General features: G+C 58.5%; 2 protein-coding genes across 4 annotated transcripts in view; one reads left to right on the top strand and one right to left on the bottom strand.

Moving 5' to 3' along the window:
- The window catches only part of POLA1 (DNA polymerase alpha 1, catalytic subunit), a 207,888-nt gene extending 202,808 nt beyond the window's left edge, over positions 1 to 5,080 (top strand). For all 3 annotated transcript variants that reach the window (XM_072848605.1, XM_072848611.1, XM_072848597.1), the window contains one exon: positions 3,752 to 5,080. In XM_072848605.1, coding sequence (XP_072704706.1) covers positions 3,752 to 3,924 — 173 coding nt within the window. In that variant the 3' untranslated portion in view covers positions 3,925 to 5,080. The remainder of the gene's footprint in view (positions 1 to 3,751) is intronic.
- A 4,780-nt stretch (positions 5,081 to 9,860) lies between these two features.
- On the bottom strand, positions 9,861 to 17,061 carry ARX (aristaless related homeobox). Its single transcript, XM_072852526.1, has 5 exons — positions 16,815 to 17,061; positions 14,983 to 15,700; positions 13,647 to 13,692; positions 11,331 to 11,665; positions 9,861 to 10,101 (listed from the first exon to the last, which is right to left on the bottom strand). The coding sequence occupies exons 1-5, from the start codon at positions 17,005 to 17,007 to the stop codon at positions 9,861 to 9,863; spliced, it is 1,533 nt and encodes a 510-aa protein (XP_072708627.1). The 5' UTR covers positions 17,008 to 17,061.
- Positions 17,062 to 17,469: the final 408 nt, after the last annotated feature.

The following is a 17,469-nucleotide window of genomic DNA, read 5'->3' as shown; positions in this document are numbered from 1 at the left end:
TAACTGCATGCTGGGTGATATGATTCTAAAATCTTTACCAGAGTCAATGATTTATTAACTTCAGAGAATACAGTACCTGAATTTTAATTATATACAGTCAGAAGTACATCTTCCTTTTTTTTTTTTTTTTTCATTTCTATTAAAAATAATCATATTTTTCATTTGTATATTTGGTTTGGTAGTATCTTTTGTATGCTCTGCATGCGTATAAATATATCTCTTTATGTATAGCCATATATACATTCTGCAACAGTGGTGGTCTTAAAAGATTGCTTGCCACTGAACTTGGATATTATTAAAACAATGATGGGGTGATAATAGGTATAGAACTATTTTGGAACATGACTGACTACTGAAAGGCAATTTCAGTCAGTTTGTATAGCTTAGTTTTCAGAAGGCCTTAGGTGCATTATTGATTAAATTCTCATTTAGGAAGAAAGTAGGAGCTTTTATATGCATCTCTAAGTTGAGTGGTATGGTAACTTGAAGGTATTGACTGGCTGTGTGATATACGACGGTCACAGTTGTCTTTTACTCAGAGGAGCACAGAGTGATGCTGGTTGTCATTCTTACTCTGCTGTGTGGCAGCGTAAATAGTCCCTTTCTAACCAACCTGGTGGGAAAAGTCAATATCCCATCAGCAAAGGAGGTAAACACATCAGGAGCTGTGTCCTCTCTCATCTTCCCCTGCTCTGTATTACTACAGTTCTTTAAATCTCTTCTCCCCAGTCATCAGATGCACTTGTGTCATTCAAATGCATGGTGTGGCTGTGCTGCAGACACAGCCGCTGCCTGCCTCTCCTCCCGGAGCTCCCGGCTCCCATTCTCTTATAATTGAAACTTAAAATTGGCCTCATTACTTCAACGAGGCCCCTCATATTTCTCCATTTTTTTCAGTCCACCCTTTCCTGCTTGCCTCTACAAGGGTAATTGCATCTAAGAAATGTTTGAAACATACTGTCAGAAAGGTTATCACATATAATTAAAGTTTAGATTTGGGGGGGGAGCTAGGCACTCTGTTAGTGGGACGGCTGGAGCCTGAATTGGAGCTGTACGCAGGCCTGTATTTTTGTTCCCTACTTGCAGCCCCGGTTTATTGTTTGCCTCGTTGTTCTCATGATTAATGTGCCTTCCTGCTCTGTTCACGTGTGCCAGCTGTTTCTGCGCATTGATACATTTCACCTTGGTCCCTCTTGAGCTCCAGGAAGCTTTAAACTATTTTAGCCTAGTTTTGAGCTACAAGGATGGTATTTTCCATGGTTCCTTGGTATAAAGAGCATGGTTTTGCTAACATGTGAGCAGTGGCAAGTGAACCCACTTACTATATCATTTATCTTGAAAATGCATAAACTAGTTAGTGCTGAATTTGTGGCCAAGTTGGTTTGGTGTTTTTATGGATCTAGTTATTACAATTTTCAAGGTTTGTTTAATTAAACCCTATATTTAAATAATTTCAGGATCACTAAATGTGTTTATGCCATGGTGACTGCAGTCTGTCGATGAACAGATTCTTGTAATCAAAGTTTTTGTTGTATTGGTGATGTAGTTTAAGGAAATCTTAATTCTGCTAATAGACACAATATCATTACTGTCTAGGTAAGGGTGAGAATGTTCTATCTTCAGCTAGGCATTTTCCTCTGTTTGCTTACTGCCCAAAGTTGGCAATACAAATACCCAAAACTGAATATAAGAGCACAATACATACCTTCTTCACAAGGATGCATGAAAGGTGCTTACCAAACTGCTTTTAAGCAACATATTCAGTTACTCAAATTGGCATCGTTAATTTAAATTTTAATTTAATTTTTAAAGATTTGATAGCATCATGCAGGGCAGTTGAGTTCAGTGGAACTTTGTGAATAACCTAATGGAAAACCTAAGCAGGTGGCAATAGCTCAGTAAAACATTACTGTTTGTATCATATCCAGTAGTTAATCTGCTGAGCTCATCTTAAAACATTAGAGGCTCTGCAAAAATATTCATAAATCCTCAGGGAGGAGGAATTCACAAACCCAAAATTGTAATGGCTATTTCTGTTACCATGCCTCCCTTCCCTGCCATCTCCTCGTGTAGCAGTCCTTGACTTGGCTGCTGAGACGAAGGTGCGTCCGATGGGACGTCTTCATCTCAGTCACATCGCAGAAGTGAGTCGTCGCAGAAGTGAGTCATTTCTTCCCTCACACAGGTAGACTCAAAAAAACAGCGTGTCCCTCTCCTCCAAACCCTTCTCTTAAATAAACTCAGCTGTTCTAGAGACGATGGGTTTTTCATCTTAACTTTTGCCATGCAGTAAAAGCCGTTTGAGAGGGGATGGAGGCTCCTTTGTTACATGTTCAGAGTGTGAGGGGGGCAGTACCAGTGTTGTGAAGCTGACAGGAAGAAATGAGACAACAGCTTTTAGGCAAAGCTAATGAGCAACAGAAGGATCGTGTTGGTTGCTCACAAGACACATGCTTACGCTGCACCTAAATGGCTTGAAAGCTTGACCTGTGCTTTAAGTACCTGTGCCGTGCTGTCATAGTTCTGCTTGACCTGGAGTCCCTCCAGCCTAACGGGGGGGAAACTGTCTGGGAGGGCACCTCGTTTTGCAATATATCCTTCTTGTGTGCTCAGTAATGCAGGCTATCCAGTGCTGCCTGTTCCAAGGTGTAACTGCAGACGCAGGCTTTTGGGTAGGAGCTGGTGTTTCTAGAATCTGGACTTGGCTGGAAAGGAGGAGCACAACTGCACCAGATCTGCATCAAGTTGGCACTGATGTCTATCAGTAGAGTATTTTGCTCTTTTAGTCTTTGTCCACAGCCTTTGTAAAGCAAAAGCTGGACAACCACCCAAACAAAATCCCTGGATTTTTTTTGGATGGCATAAAGTTTAACAAAAAAGAATTTAAAATAGAACAGTTTGGCCTTTGCTGTTGAAATACGTACAAACTCATGTGCATGCACGTGACTTTGCACACACACAAACGTACAAGGGAGTAAATGTCTTGTACTCCAGACATTTCCTCACAGGTATTATTGGTCAAGCATTTGGGAATGGTTCTCGTCATTCATGTGTCAGGTGAACCTGATGTCTCCTGGTTGAGATACCGGGCATCTTCTCTCTATTGTAGGGTAAGAGAGCATGGAATTTCCCCTGTTTGTGCTGCTGCCCTTTTCCTTCCATCGCCTCCGTAGTGCCGAGCATCACGATTCCCATCCTGCACACAAGGTGCACGTGAGAACGCACAAGTCAGGTTGTGCCAGTGCCAGTATTAGCAGCAGCAGGGACAAGAGAAGTGACGCATGGTTTCCTTCACTCCTGAAGCCAAACTTGGGCAGAATCTCTCCCTACTTCAAACTCCTGGGGACTCTGCGTAGTTCTCACTAAGTTAAGGCACCTGCTTATTTTCTCTGCTGTGACTTAGTGAACCCCCAGTTCACTCCAGTTAGACAACATGACTGGGCAAGTGGTGCTTCGTGCCAGCTCCTGGCAGGAGCCACTGCACCCGCGCCGGTGGGGCTGAGGGAGCTTCAGCCTCACCACCACGTGCAGGTTCAACATGGCCTCTAACCGGCTGGTACAGCACTGCGGGGGGGAGGCAGGGGGAAGGCAGCAGAAGTTGGGAGAGCTTGCCGTAAATGTTGTCTTTGCTAGCTACAACATTCACCTCGTTTTGAAATACCATGACTCGCAGTAGTAGCGAATGCAAAAGTACTGTCTTTTTGTGGTCACTTAATCCTTCTCTGGTTTTTTTTCCCCATTGTTCTTTTAGAGTATCTGAAGAAGAAGCCAGTCAGGAGGGAAGTCTCTGAGGCCTACAAAAGACTGAAGAGCACCGTAGACAAATGTCTGTCCATGAGTGGCTACTCAGAAGTGAACCTCGGCAAACTCTTTACCATCAGTATAGGAAGATCTGTGGGAGAGTCCAATAATGAAAGACAGTGATTGATTAAAAATGGAGGGAGACGAGAGGCTAGTTCCTGGTTTAACAGTAATGATCTCTTAAGCAATACTGTCATAATGCAGTATGCACAATGTCATAATGCAGTATGCACAATGATGTTTTAATAATCTTGTCTCTCTGGAGGAGGAAAAACGGGAGGTGAAAACGGGGTGTCTGTCTGATTCACGTGGACATGAAATATTCGAGGTGTTTTCATCTTCCGTTCTTTTCTTCATTGAGAAGCCAGGGTTATTAAAATATGGAGTAGTTTGTTCTTGCAATGTATTTTGTTGTGTATTTAGACCTATGAGGGAAAAGGGGGTGGGAGAATTGCTGCTTTAATTGGATAATTCCCAGTGAGAGTTGCTGGAATGTAAGTGATCCTAGACTTTGCTCCAGGGTATTTAGTAGAGGTGCTCTCAGGAAGAGAGGTTAGTAGAGGTCTCAGTAGGAGCACTAATGTTTTGCCTTTTCACAGTTTATCTTCTTCCTGATCATAAACATACCAATTAAAAACAATACTAAACCTAAATGCCTTTAAATGTCCTAATACCTTCTGAACAGAGGTAGGGACACTTTACTTTCGAATTTATTAAAGGTAAAGAATGACCGAAACCTGGAGGCACTTAAAAATAGGGACCATCTTTTTATTAAGAGTCTTTCCGTGCATCTTTAAGCATAGTATTTTGCCATGTTGGAAATTTCTGTGTGGATGTAAAGACACGCACATGTACAAAACCCATTTCGTACATACACAGGATATAAATATATTTCACTTCTTTCCGTGCAAAGTATTTGAAAGTAAGCAATTGGTTGGGAAAAAGACATTTGGGGTGGCATTGTAACCAATAATGGGGGAAGGGAAAGCAGAGAATCATTGTTGCTGTTCTGTAATAATTACTGTATTGGAGGTTTTAAAGGTTTTATAAGCAAATTGTATTTTTCATTTACTTCCAATAAAATGACAAGCAGATATGACAAGAAAAGAGCGTAAATTTGGGTACGTGCTTTTGTACACAAAATATTGTCGTACTTATGTTCGCTGTTAAGTTTGCAATGTAATCTATTAGTGTAAGGTTATAAAAATTTTATTTTAAATCTGTAACAGTATAAAATGTAAAGTTTTCTTAACATTTGAAGGAAAAAAATAAAGTTTTCTAGTAAAAGAGGATTTGATTTGATCATCTGACTGTTGAAAATACTCCATGCAAGGTCATATTGCTCCAAACTTTTCCTGGTTTTACGGGAGTGCTTGGGTGTCCATTTTTAGGATGGCCGGCCATTAACAAAGGGAGCTTGAAGAAAAAGTGAGAGCATCAGTGTGAACGTGTTGGGCACCGAAGGGATACGTGTGTCTGTGTTGGAGTATTTTATGACATCCATTTGTCCCTAAAGCGGCATCGGAAGATGCTGTGTGTCAGTATGGGTAATGTCTATTCGGCTATGCCTGAATACACGGTCATCTTCAGAGCGACTTTTGGGGCTAAATCCTTTTGTTTTCACTCGCGTTGAGTGGCAGTACGTGAGACATTGACCCTGCTCAGTCCCTAGTTTTGTGTCGGTGTTGTCCCACCCCTGGCGAGCTATCATTCCTTCCCAATGCGTTTAGCTGGGTTACTGTAAAAGAGACTTTATTTGGAGGCTGGTCTTGGAGAGAAGGTGTTGCTGCCTAGGTGATGCAGTGATGTTGCAGCTGTTGGGAAGATCCTGGCTTCCGGTAATGTCACGCAGGTTTTTTTAGATCTTTCGTGTCCAACCCAATTAGGATTATGAAGATATTACTGATATTAACCGGGTAGAATGCCTGAGGGAAGTGAAAAGTGTGACCTTCTCCTCCAAACGTTAGGTATACAAATAAAATGGATAGATACGGCATAACCTGACCCTGTGGCACTTGTATGTATCTGTATAATTACAGCTGAAGAGCCTGTTAATTTGCAAGTTTAGGGATGTTTAGATTAAATGAGAGCGTTGTGGAAGGAGTGTGCGGGGCGCAGCAGCGCGCAGTAGCCCTGCGAGGGGCTGGGGCGGGAGGAGCAGAGCCCGCAGCCCCCCCGCAGCCCCCGCCGGCCGCGGTCCGGGGGGATCGGAAAGGGGGCTTTTCCCCCGAACTGGGGCCATTTGTGAGTCCTCCCAGCAGAGCCGGTCAGGTCAGAGCCGAAGCCTTGGCAAGGAGTAAGCCGGGTCCCGTCCCCCCCGTAAGCTCTGGGCACCGTGCCGCCTCTTGGCCCCGGAGAAAGGCTGGGAAACGCGAAATCGTCTTCGCGGCGTTCGATATAAGCGGAGGTGGCCGAGGCAGCGCTGTGAGGAATCCGGGCAGGACTGAAGTTCGGGGGCTGCGCTTTGAGACCCACCGGGCTGGAGTCGCCTTCCCTGCCCTGCCCTCCCCTCCCCTCCTCTCCTCTTTCGCGCATCCCCGCCCCCCCGCTGCTGAACCTGGGGTTCGCGCCGAGCTGCGTCGCTTTGCAGCCGGGGAAGAGGGGCGTCGGGCTCCGGCGCCGGTGGCCGGGCTCCGCCGGCGGCATCCGCGGCGCGGAAGGCGGTTCGGGCCCGCGGCCCCGCCGCCGGCGCTGCCCCAGCCCTCCCGCCCGGCGCCGGGCTGGGGCTCCGCTTCCCTCCCGCCTCCTTCCCCGCCTGCTGCAGAGCACCTTCACCGTGCCTTAATTGAATAGTTCTCCCGCACCCTCCTTATAGCAGTTTAATAGATTAACTCATCTGTGCCAGCTTCAAATTTCAGCTTAAAATTCCTTCATCCCGAAGGCAGCATTATCAGGTTGTTGGAGGCTGTTTTCAAACCTTGGTTGTGAATAGCAGCGGCTCTGCATTAATTTAACCACTAAGCTAATAAGTAGGTTTCGTTTTGTTATGCTAAGCTTTATTGCTTTTCTTTTGATCAGAATGGTGTTGTTGAGCAAAGCAGCAGACAAGGCATTCTTTGATGAGGGAATTAGCGCTCTATTCTTCCTCTATTATTCATAGCACAGTGGAATATGTAAGTACCTGAGGGTGTCAAAGGAGAGCAGGCTCTATTGCAAAGTGTTCGCCTTGTTTCTCTCAATAGCTGACTATGAGATGATAAACCGCTTAATACACTGCACTAATTGGATGAGAGCAAAAAGAGATGGGAATTAAGGCACGGCGAAAGGAGAAAGTGCTACCAGCCTTCATTCACTCTTTCACCGCTTTAACAGCACCAAAGGAGGCACAAGCTTTCTATAAGCAGACTAGGGGTTTTGTGCGGAGATAAAATGAACCTGTTAGTGGATTCAAGTAATACACTAATTATTGCACAGTATAAATACCACTACTGGTTTTATAACACGGAGGTAAACTTCTTTTGAGAAGGTTATAGGATTGCTTGGCAGCAGTATAGATCCTAATAAGGGACCAGAGTAATAACCCCCTGGATTAACAAAATTGCTGCTTGCAGAAGTATGATTCGGGCTTTTACGAAGATTTCAGCGGAATGAATAAAAATGACTGAATGACATTTCTTAATGCGTAATGGCTTGATAATGGTTCCCTTTTCTTTAAGGCAAAAATGTATATTGCAGGCTGCACTGTTAATAACGTCCAGGGAACAAGCCTTATTTTTCCCATAAATTTTTTCCGCGCCTATGGCGGGGTTTAGCACTCAAAAATACGGGGGGGAGCGGGGGGGGGATGTGAAGCGCCGTGGGTGGAAGGGGGGAGCTGCGGGGAAGGGTCGCGGCGGGCTCCCACGCGCGGCGGCTGCTCCGGCGGCGCTGCCCGGCCGGCGGCTCCCGGAGCCGGGGTCGCCCCGCGGAGCGGCCCGGCGGGGCGGGCCGGGCCGGGCCGGGCCCCCTCGGTGCGCCCAGGCGGCTCTTCCCCGGTGCCCGGCCCCCGGGCTGCCGCGGCGGAGCCACGCCGCGGTTCCCCCCAATCACCCCAAAAAGTCCCCCCAAAACCCACGAGCGCGACTCGGGCGGCCCGGCCCCACGCCCGCTGCCCTCGGGGGACCGGGGCCGGTGCCGGGCGTGGGGTACCGCGGCCCATCGGGGCCGGGGAAGGGGCGCGGGGAGCGGGGTTCGCCGCTGCCCTCCGCGGGGCCGAGGCGGCGCCGGCAGCGTCCGCCGCCCCTGCAGGGGCTTCCACGCGTTCCTGCTCCGTGGAAGGGGCAGCCGAGAGCGCTGCGTCCACAAACGAGCGAAGGAACACAACGCCGGGGAAGGGGGAACGGGGAAGAAACCGGCGGTTCATCCCCGGGAGAAGGGGGGGCAGGGACGAGAAGCAGGCGCGGAGAAACTTTCCTGCCCCCCCGGGAGCGGTGCAGGGGTGCGGGGGGCGAGCCAAGCGCTCCCCCAAATCCTCGCTCGTCTCCCCTGCCCCTGGCTTTCAGCAGCGGCGGAGCCAGGGACTGCCCCGTCCCCGCCCGGGGCTGCGTGGGGCGGCTCCCCGCGCTGTGGGGTCGCTGGTACCGAGAGGCGACCCCGGCAGCCTCCTCGGCAGCGCCCGGGGCGGGGGGGGGGCACGACACGGTGCCCACGGCAGAGCGCGGGCAGGGACAGCCGCGGGTCCCCCCCGGCCCCCGCGAGCTGCAAAGCCCCTTGCCAACGGGGCCGCCGGCACCTCGTCCCCCCCAGGCTCTGGCAATCGCCCCCGGCCGAGCGACCCGCGCCCCCCACGCCCCGTGGGGCGGTTCCCGGCGGGGCTCAGCCCCGGGCGCCCCCGGCCCCGGGCGCCCGCAGTGCGGCGCGGCCGCCCCGCAGCCCCCGCAAGGACCGGGCTGCTTCTCTTTCTTTGCTTTTGTTCCTTTTTCTTTTTTTTGTTAAACATGTATTTGTGTTTATTTTCTGAACGTGGCACTCCTCCACCGGATAGCACGGAAAAGTGTTAACAATAACGACATTACACGAAAAGTACTGTACCATTGCCTCTTGAGGGTTTCGGAAACCTCTACAGTTAATAAGTTAAATAAAGGGTTTGTACATAAATATTTGTCTAGGAACCCTATTATATCTATAACACAGTAAGAATCTACAGAATGACAAACTTTTACAACACTACACTGAGTGCAATTGTTTTATAACATTTCAAATATACAAAGCTCTGTTCTTTTTTATAACAATGGTATGTACAGAATCAATAATCACAGTTTAGTGACTTAAACAGTCCATATTCTAGCAGTGTATTTCCCTTTGGTTTGATATAAAAACCTTGGTTGGTGTAGTGATAAAGAATATAGCAAGAAAAAGATATACCCTTTCCCTTAAGTGCACTGGTTATCTTACAGCATCAAATTTACTTTCCGCCTGCACTGGCAGCACCCTTGGTTAGCGTACGCAGCTCGCTGCATCAACACGTAAAATAGTTCTCCAGTGCTCCTAACAGACCAACGTAACATCCTAGGATGTTATTTTAAGAAGATGTGGGTAGCTTTCCCCCTCCCTTTGCTTTTCTTTCCTTATTTTTTTCTCTCTTAATTACAATTCTATTTGTTTCTTTTTTTGTTTTTTTTTTTTGTTTTTTTTTTTCCCTTGCCAAATAAACAGAAGGAAAAATATTTAGTGTACGGAACGCTGATATATAATAAGTTTCATTAGGGCTTCCCCCCCCTTTTTTTCCCCTTAATGCTCAGAGAGGAAATGAACACGTCGCACACTTAAGAAACGTGCCAGCCAAGGAGTTACTTATTCAGGAGCTTGCAAGCGTCGGTTCACTCGTGTGAGGGCTGATGCGAAAGGCGCTCGCTGTCTCCAAGTTCCCAACCCGAGAACCTACCCCGGCCTCAGCTGCTGGTCCTTTTTTAAAATTTTCTTTATTATTATTATCATTATTTATTCCCCCCCCGTTTGGTCTTGATTGGCGCTGTCTGAGGCGACCGCTATGTATGCGTGTAGTGACTCTCCTCCTGCCTCCCTCCGTGTCCTCTCCCCCCTGCACAACCCAGCCCAAGCCCCGAGGCCGCAGCCGTGCCTTAGCACACCTCTTTCCCCGTGCTGTTCCCGGGGAGGATGTTGAGCTGGGTGAGCTGGGCGGCGTGCTCCTTGGCCTTCAGCCGCAGGGCGGCGATGCTGGAGGCCCGCCGGTCGGCGGCGGCGCTGGCCGGGTCCCCCAGCCCCGCCGAGCCCACCGCGCCCTCCGGGGCCGGCGCCGGCTGCCGCAGCAGGGCCGCCGCGCTGGAGGCGCTGCCCAGGGGGGCCATGGTGGAAAAGAGCCTGCAAGGGAAGCAGAGACGGCCGTCACCGCCGCGCCGGGCCCCGCCGGCTCCGCCCGGCCCCTTCCCGCGAGGCGGGGACGCGGGGGGACGAAGACACGCTGGAAAAAACCCGACGCCGGGGGGGCAAAAGATTTGGGGGGGGCAAGGAGGGAAAAAGAAAATCGCCCAGGCCGGTTCTCCCCGACTCGCCGCTGTCGGGGCGGCTGACGCCGGGGGCACAGCCGGCGGGCGGGGGCCCGGAGGGCTTCCTCCTTAGCCGGCACTGCGGGAAAAGGCCGGGAGAAGCCCAGTCCGACGGCGGCTGCGCTCGCCCCGTCCACTAACCGGGCCTCCTGCCCCTCCGCCTGCCCCGCCGGGCCGGGCCCCGCGCCCTGCTCGGCGCCCCGACGGGGCGGCCCCGGCCCCGGCCCCGGCCCCGGCCCCGGCGCACGGGCAGCCCCGCGCCTCCGCCCGGGGCTTTCCTCGCTTTGGCCGCGGACGCTCAGCGTGGCGGAGCGCAAGGACGGAGCGCGGCGCCCGCGGAAGCTCGCTCCGCACGAGCCTCTTGAAGCTGCTCAAACCCACTCGTGCCCACGGCTAAAAATCGGGCCGCGGCGCGGCCGGCGGTGCTCACGGCACCCGGGATGTCACGGCTTCAGCTCATCCCGAACGGCCAAGCACCAGCAAATCCCCGAGCAAAGCAGAGGCCACGTCTGCACGTAGGGCAACCCACGCCTCTTTTGTTTCCGCGTGGGGACACCAACTTCCGCGGGACTGCCCCGTGGGGACCCTGCTCCGTCCTCGCCCCCTGCGCAGCCCCGCGGGGATGCCCGGGCTCCCCGCGAACGCCGCCGCCGCCGCCCACAGCCGCGGTGCCCGCGGGCCGGCCGTCCCCACGCGGGACCCGCCGGACTCACAGCGGTGTGTGTGTGGGGGGGCGTGAGAGCCGCCCTCGCCCAATGAGAGGCCGGGGCGGAAGCACGTGACCCGCGCGGCGCCCAATCGGCGCCGGCCGCCAGCGCTCCAAGTTCGAACGCCGGGGCAGCCCGCGCGAGGCGGGTCCCGCGTGGGGCCGCGCCACGGCGCGACCGGCGGCCCCAGGCGGCGCGGGCGGGGTCCCCGCGCGCGACCGCGGCCGGGGCGTCCCCGAGGCGGCGCGCTCCGGCGGCGGCGGCCTTTCCCCGGCGGCTGTCGCCCCCCGCCCCGAGGGCCCCCCGAGGTGCCGGTTCGCGCGTGGGCGGGCGGTACCTGCCGAAGGCGGGGCTGATGAAGGCGGGGTGGCGGAACACGGCCGCGCCCAGGAAGGTGCCGAGGCCGAGCGGGGTCCCGCCGGGGGGCAGCGCCGCGGAGCCGGGGGGCGGCGGCGGCAGGCTGGGGAAGGCGGCGGCCGCGGCGGCGGCGGCGGCGGCGGTCCAGGCGGAGTCTAGAGCTGGGTGATGAGGAGGGAAAGGACTAGCATCAAGGTATGGACTGAGGGGGTGAGTTGCTGACAGGGGACCAGGGAAAGGCAAACCTGGGGGGTGTGTCTGAGCCCCAGCCTTTTCCCTCTTCCGCCACTTAGCCCTACGGTTCTGGAACCATACCTGAAAGCCAAAAGAAAAACCGGTTTTAATTCGCCTGCCCGCGCCCTCCGCGGGGCGAGCCCCGCGGCCGCCACGCACCGGCCCGGCGGCGCCCGCTCCTGCGCCGCGCCCCGTGGGGTGCTGGTGGGACCCCCCCGCGGGGGCCGGCCCACGGGGGCCACGCGCGGCAGCGCCGCGCGGCAGCCCCGGCCGCTGCCGACCCACCCCGGGGCCCACACGCGGCTGTCGGCGGGGGCCCCCGGCCCGGCCCCGGGCTCCCGGGGGGCCGCAACACTTCACCCCCCCGTTTGCCGGCAGGCCGGGCTGCGGGCGGCTGCCGGCGCCGAGGGCCGCTCCGCAGCAGCGCGCTCGCTGCGCCGGGAAAATGATTTCCCGGTGGGACGGCGCGGGCTTTCATTCCGCACGCACACCCACGCGGGGAGCTGCGCGGCTTTTTTCGCTGAAGGGAGTATTTACAAATGACAGCGTTTGGGGATCGCGGACTTCTGCCCCTCCCCTCCCCCCCAGATTTAGAGCGAGGAAAAAAAATGTCGTGATTTCGCTAACGCCTGAAACGAAGAAATACTTTGCGAGGCAAGCAAAGCAGCACACACTCGTTGTCCCCAGGCTGCCCTTTCAGGCTCTGCTTCAGTTAGGACGCCGCGGCACCGCCGTCCCCCGCCTCTCCTCCCCCTCCCCAAAGCCAGAACCGTGAACGAACACGGGCTGAAAACGGGAGAGAGGCAGAGGGGAAAACCCAAAATACCGCATGGCAAAGGAAAAGAAAATATTCGCCGAACAACCAGGTGCGAGGCATCACACGCACCTACGGGGAGAGGCTTTGCGGGAGACACGCGTTTGTCAGTTGTTTCGGGTGGCGTGGGCCGAGTTCTGCCCGCTGCGCTCGGCTTGGGGAGCTCCGCGGGAGACCCCCGCTCCCCGGGAAGCGAGAAGGGCAGCAGCGCCGCGGGTCGCTCCACGCAGTTATGCCGCGAGAAGCGATCTCCACGCGTGCCCATCGGGGTCCCCACGCAGGGAGAGGCACGGCGTCCGCGGGGAAGGCAGCAGCCGGGCACGGAGGGAGCGTCTCTCCCAGCTAAAACTCAATTAGCAAGCTGTCCTCGCCGCAATTCCCCCCGCTTGAATTAATAAGTCTGAGTACACCCAAAGGTAAACGAAGGGACTCTCATAATTCATATTCCCTTAATTACATCTTCTGCCGTGAATAGAGGGGAGAGAAAGGGGGTGTCTTTCTTTTTTAAAAGTTATTTAACTTTCCCACGACTTGTTCCCCTGAGCTGAAAATACTGATTTGCTGTCACATCGCTGTTTGACAATGGAGAAATGTGTCAACAGAAAGGAGGGGACAAATCTCATCATTAGCCCCTCTAATGCAAGAAGCTGTTGTGTATTAAATGAGCCATATGGAATTTATTATGCTTTATCAGCGCCCGATTTTAACTGTAAAGTGATTTGCTCAGCTTCAAACCCAGAGACATCTGTTTTCTGTTGGCAATCAGGGCATCCCAATGTTTATCGTCTCTTTGGTTATGAGACCCGGCTTGGGAAATGCACTCTGGTATGGGGCGGCAAACACCTTTAATAGCATTGCACTCACTCGCTATTAGATCAATGCAGGCTTATTGCTATCAAAAATGGGAAATCAAATAGCATTAGCCAGCTCCTTGTGCAGGCGGAGAGGAAATCAAACAACATTTCGCCTTCAAATGGCCCTGTTTGTCCTAGCACTAAGTGGGCTTTTATGAAGCCCGATTGGAGATTTGATGGCAGCCAAATACCCGCCTTGCGGCCGAGCGGGTCTCGCTAACGACCGGAGCCCCGTGGGGCCTTTTCGTCACGCGGGGTTTCGCCAGCCGACGGCTCGGCCCTGCCGGGGCCGGGGGAGCCGCCGGGGGGGGGCCGGGGACACCCCCCCCGCCCCGCCGCCGCCGCCGAGGGACGCCCCGGCCCCGGTCCCGGTCCCGGTGCCGCCGCCACTCACCTGCACTCGGGCTTCGGTCAGATCGAGCCTCATGGCCAGCTCCTCCCTGGGGGAGACACACACGCCGCCGTCAGCCCGGGGCACCCCGAGCCTTCCCCCGGCCCGCGGCTCTGCGCCCCCGCCGCCGAAATCCCGGTGCCCGGGGGGAGCAGGGGCGGCCGGGCGGACACCGCCTGCCGCCGCCCTCAGCCCGGCTCCGGGACGCCGAGCCGGCCGCCCGTCCGTCGGGACTCCGAGTTTCGGCACCCCCCTCCCCGCCGCTCCCCAAATGCAGCCGCTCCCCGCCGCGACGGCGGCGCGGGGGGCGGCAGCCGAGCCGGCCCACACTGCGGTTGGCGCTGCCACGGTTAAGGCAAACCGGGGCCCGTTAAGGCGTTAGAAAATCGCTCACCGGCTCCGTTCCCAACGGAGGAGCGCTCCCAGCTTAGCCGGGGCCCCTCCGCCGCCCCCGCGCCGCCGGAGCCCCGCGCCGGCCGGCCATGAAAAGCCCCGGAGGAAAAGCCAAAGCCGTAAAAACGCCAACCAAAAAAGCGCGGTACGTTCATACACAGCCCCGGGCAGCCGCTCCCGAGGCCGGGGCCAGGCGGCGCCCCGAGGGGAGCCCCGCGGGCGATGCGCGGCACCGAGGGCGAGGGGAAAAATCGCCCTCGCGGACCCCCCACCCCCGCCAGCCCCCCGGTAAAGCAAACGAGAAACCGGGAGGGTCTCCTTGACGAAGAGCGCGGGCTTTGGGGGCTCAATCCTCCTCCGGGCTAAAGGCAGGGGCCAGTTATTTTCGGGCAGCGCGGGGAGCAGGCAGGCGGCTCTGCCCCTCTCCCTGCCTGTCCTTGCCGCGGAGGAGCCGCCGGCCAGACCCGCCGCTGCGGGGCTCTCGTTTTCAACGGGAAATTGCCCTCGACACCGCGGCCAGAGCCAGGCCGGGCCCCGCCGGGGCGGCTCCGGGCAGCGAGGGGCCCCGATGTGCCGGGCCGGTATTTTTAGGCAGCGGCGCTTTGATCTCTGCCCCCGCCGGGGCTTCCCCGGGCCGGGCCGGGGTCCAGCCCCACGGGGAGCGCGTAACCGATCCCGGCGGCGGCCGCGGCGAGGGGGGAGGAGGGCAGCGGGTAAAAATAGCCCCCGGCGGCGGCCTCCCTCCAGGCGAGCCTGCCCGGCGCTGCCGGCCCCGGGTCCCCCCAGAGCCCGGAGCTGCTCCCCGTCCCCTCCCAGCCCGGGGACGCCCGCGGCAGGATTCACCCCGGGGGGCGGTCTGGAGGCGGGGGTGCAGCGCACCACGGCCCCGTCCCGTCCCCCCGGGGCTCGCCCGCTCCGCGCTGGGCCGGGGCCCCGGCGCCGGTACCTGGTGAAGACGTCGGGGTAGTGGGTTTTCTGGAAGGCCCTCTCCAGCTCCTCCAGCTGGTAGCTGGTGAAGGTGGTGCGGTAGCGGCGCTGCTTCCTCTTGAGCAGCCCCTCCTCGGAGTCGCTGCCGGCCGAGAGGCAGACGCTCTCCTCGCCGTCTTTGCCCTCGCCGTCCTCGGGGTGCAGCAGCAGCTCCTCCTTGGGGGACAGATCCCCGCCCTCTGCCCCGGGGGCCGCGGCGGCGCCCCGGCGGGCCTCCTTCAGCAGCCCCCCGCCGTCCTCGCCCAGCAGCTCCTCCTCCTCCTCGTCCTCCAGCTCCTCTTCCTCCTCGTCCTCCTCCTCCAGCATCTCTTCGTCGTCGTCCTCCTCCTCCTCCTCGGCGGCCGGCGCGGCGGGGCCGGGCCGCTCCTCGACGTGCGCGGCGGGGCTGCCCAGCTCGTCCCGGGCGGGCGGCGGTGCCACGAAGGGCGCGTTTTCGCGGTAGCTCTTGCTGCGGCTGATGCTGACCTGGGGCGCCTGGCTGATCTTCAGCGTGTCCCACGGGGCGGCGGCGGGCACGGGGCCGGCGCCCCCCTCCGGCCGCCCCTCCGGCCGGTCCCCCCGCGGCCCCGCCGCCCCCGGCGGCAGCAGCCGGCCCCCGCCCGGCCCGTAGAGCCGGCGCAGTTTGGGGGGCAGATGCAGCTCGGCCGGCTCGAAGGGGGGGCTGCCCTTGGGGGACCCTGCGCCGGGGGTACAGGGAGGCGGCCGCAGCGGTCGGACAGGGCGGGCAGGCGTGGGGGGGAGAGGGGTGCGGAGGGAAGAGAGAAGGGGGGGGGGGGGAGAGAGAGAGGGGGAGAGAGAGAGAGAGACACGGTCAGTGGGATCAGCGCGAAGAGCCCCGGGCAAGACCGCAACCCTGCAGCCCCGCTTCGGGCACCGCTTTCCACCCCGCACCAAGATACGACCCCCCCACCCCGCACCCTCAGACCGGCCCCTGCCCGCCTCGCTGCTCCCGCTCTGGGAAGAAATCCCTCCTGGCCGCAGAGCCCGGCCCGGCGCCCCGCTCGGCGGCGGGATGGGCGCCGGGGGCTCGGGCAGCCCCGGGCCTGCGCTGGCACCGCCGCGGCCAACACCGGGCCCCGACCCTGCCCGGCGCCGGCGGGGCTGCGCGGGGCCGAGGCGGGGCAGCGCCGGTCCCGTTGCCGCTGCCCGGCGGCCCGGGGCTCCTCCGCTTTTTTTGCGTGTGCCCCCCTCCTATCGTCTCCCCCCGCCCCCCAAGTTTCCTTTTGGTTTTGGAAGAAGGAAACCCGCCCGGCTGTCAACGCCGGGGAAACGGGAGGGACGCCGTCCGTGGGAGCTGCCAGCCGGGCCTCCCGCGGCCCCGCAGGGGCTGCTCCCAACTTCGGGCCGGGGGCGGCGGCTGCCGGCGCCCCGTTATCGCCGCCCTGCCCGCTGCCAGGCGCGGCCCCGGCTCGCTCGCCGAGACCCGTTAGAGGTTTAGGGCGAACGGGCGAGCCTTCCCCTGCACGGATCACCGCTCGCACCGATTTATTTTCGCTTAAAAAATTACACATGTATCGAAAGCAAGAGCAAGCTAAAGCGGCGGTACCCGACCTGCACGGAATTCACCGGGCCGAATTTCGGGCACGGCTCTGGCCGCGCTCCCTGGCAGCACAGCAGCCGCTAACGAGCGGGGTAACGGGGTAACGGCGGCCGCGGCTCCGAGGCGGCGCCTGGCCGGGCGGGCGGGGAGCGGGGCCGGGGCCGAGCCGCGGGCGGCGCGGGGGGACGCAGCCGGCCCTGCCCTGCCCGGCGCCGGGGGAGCGGAGCGGGGCGGGCGGCGGCGGGGCTTACCTTGCGCGGCCTTGTCGGTGTCGGGGCGGGCGGCGATGGCGGGCAGGCTGGGCGCGGCGCCGAGCAGCCGCACCTTGCAGGGGCTGCGCCGGCCCAGGATGCTGTCGATGCAGTAGGAGGACAGCAAAGTTGGCGATTTACTTTTGCACTCGGGGCGCTCGGCGCAGCTCTCCTCCGGGTAGGGGCCGCTCATGGCGGCGGCGGCGGGGCCGAGCCGTGGGGCCGGGGCGGGCTGCGGCGGCGCGGACGCCCCCGCGGCGCTGCCCTGTGCGCCGGGACGCCCGTCACGGGGGGAGTGAGCGGCGGCCGCGGCGCTCTTGAGTCCCCTCGGCTCCACGTGCGGGCAGCCGCCCCCTGATTGGCTCTCGGCGGAGGCCGGGCGGCCGCCGACAGACGGCGCCCGGCAAACCCCGGCTCGGACCGCCCCGGATCGGCGCCCGCCCCGAGCCGCCGCGCCGCGCCGCGCCGCGCTGCCCCCCGCCCCGCCCCGCCCCGCCCCGCCGCGCCCGGCCCCGCCCCTCCCGCCGCGCCCCGCCCCCGCGCCCCGCGGGCGCCCCGCTCCGTGGGGGCGGCCGGCGGCGGGGAGCCTCCCGGGGGAGCCGTCGGGGGCGGCCGCGCCGGGCGGCGGCGGAGCCCCCGCCGCACGCCTCGCCCC

The sequence above is a fragment of the Ciconia boyciana genome, chromosome 1 (assembly GCF_034638445.1).
Source record: "Ciconia boyciana chromosome 1, ASM3463844v1, whole genome shotgun sequence".
Classification (NCBI taxonomy): Eukaryota; Metazoa; Chordata; class Aves; order Ciconiiformes; family Ciconiidae; genus Ciconia; species Ciconia boyciana.
This window is presented reverse-complemented; position numbering and strand designations above follow the sequence as displayed.

What these genes read in the sequence shown, in the direction of transcription:
- ARX (XM_072852526.1), bottom strand. Translation starts at nt 17,007, where the DNA reads ATGAGCGGCCCCTACCCGGAGGAGAGCTGCGCCGAGCGCCCCGAGTGC. An exon ending in TACCCCGACGTCTTCACCAG is followed by an intron (nt 13,693 to 14,982) that starts GTACCGGCGCCG and finishes TGTCTCCCCCAG; the next exon opens with GGAGGAGCTGGCCATGAGGC. An exon ending in TGACCGAAGCCCGAGTGCAG is followed by an intron (nt 11,666 to 13,646) that starts GTGAGTGGCGGC and finishes TTTGGCTTTCAG; the next exon opens with GTATGGTTCCAGAACCGTAG.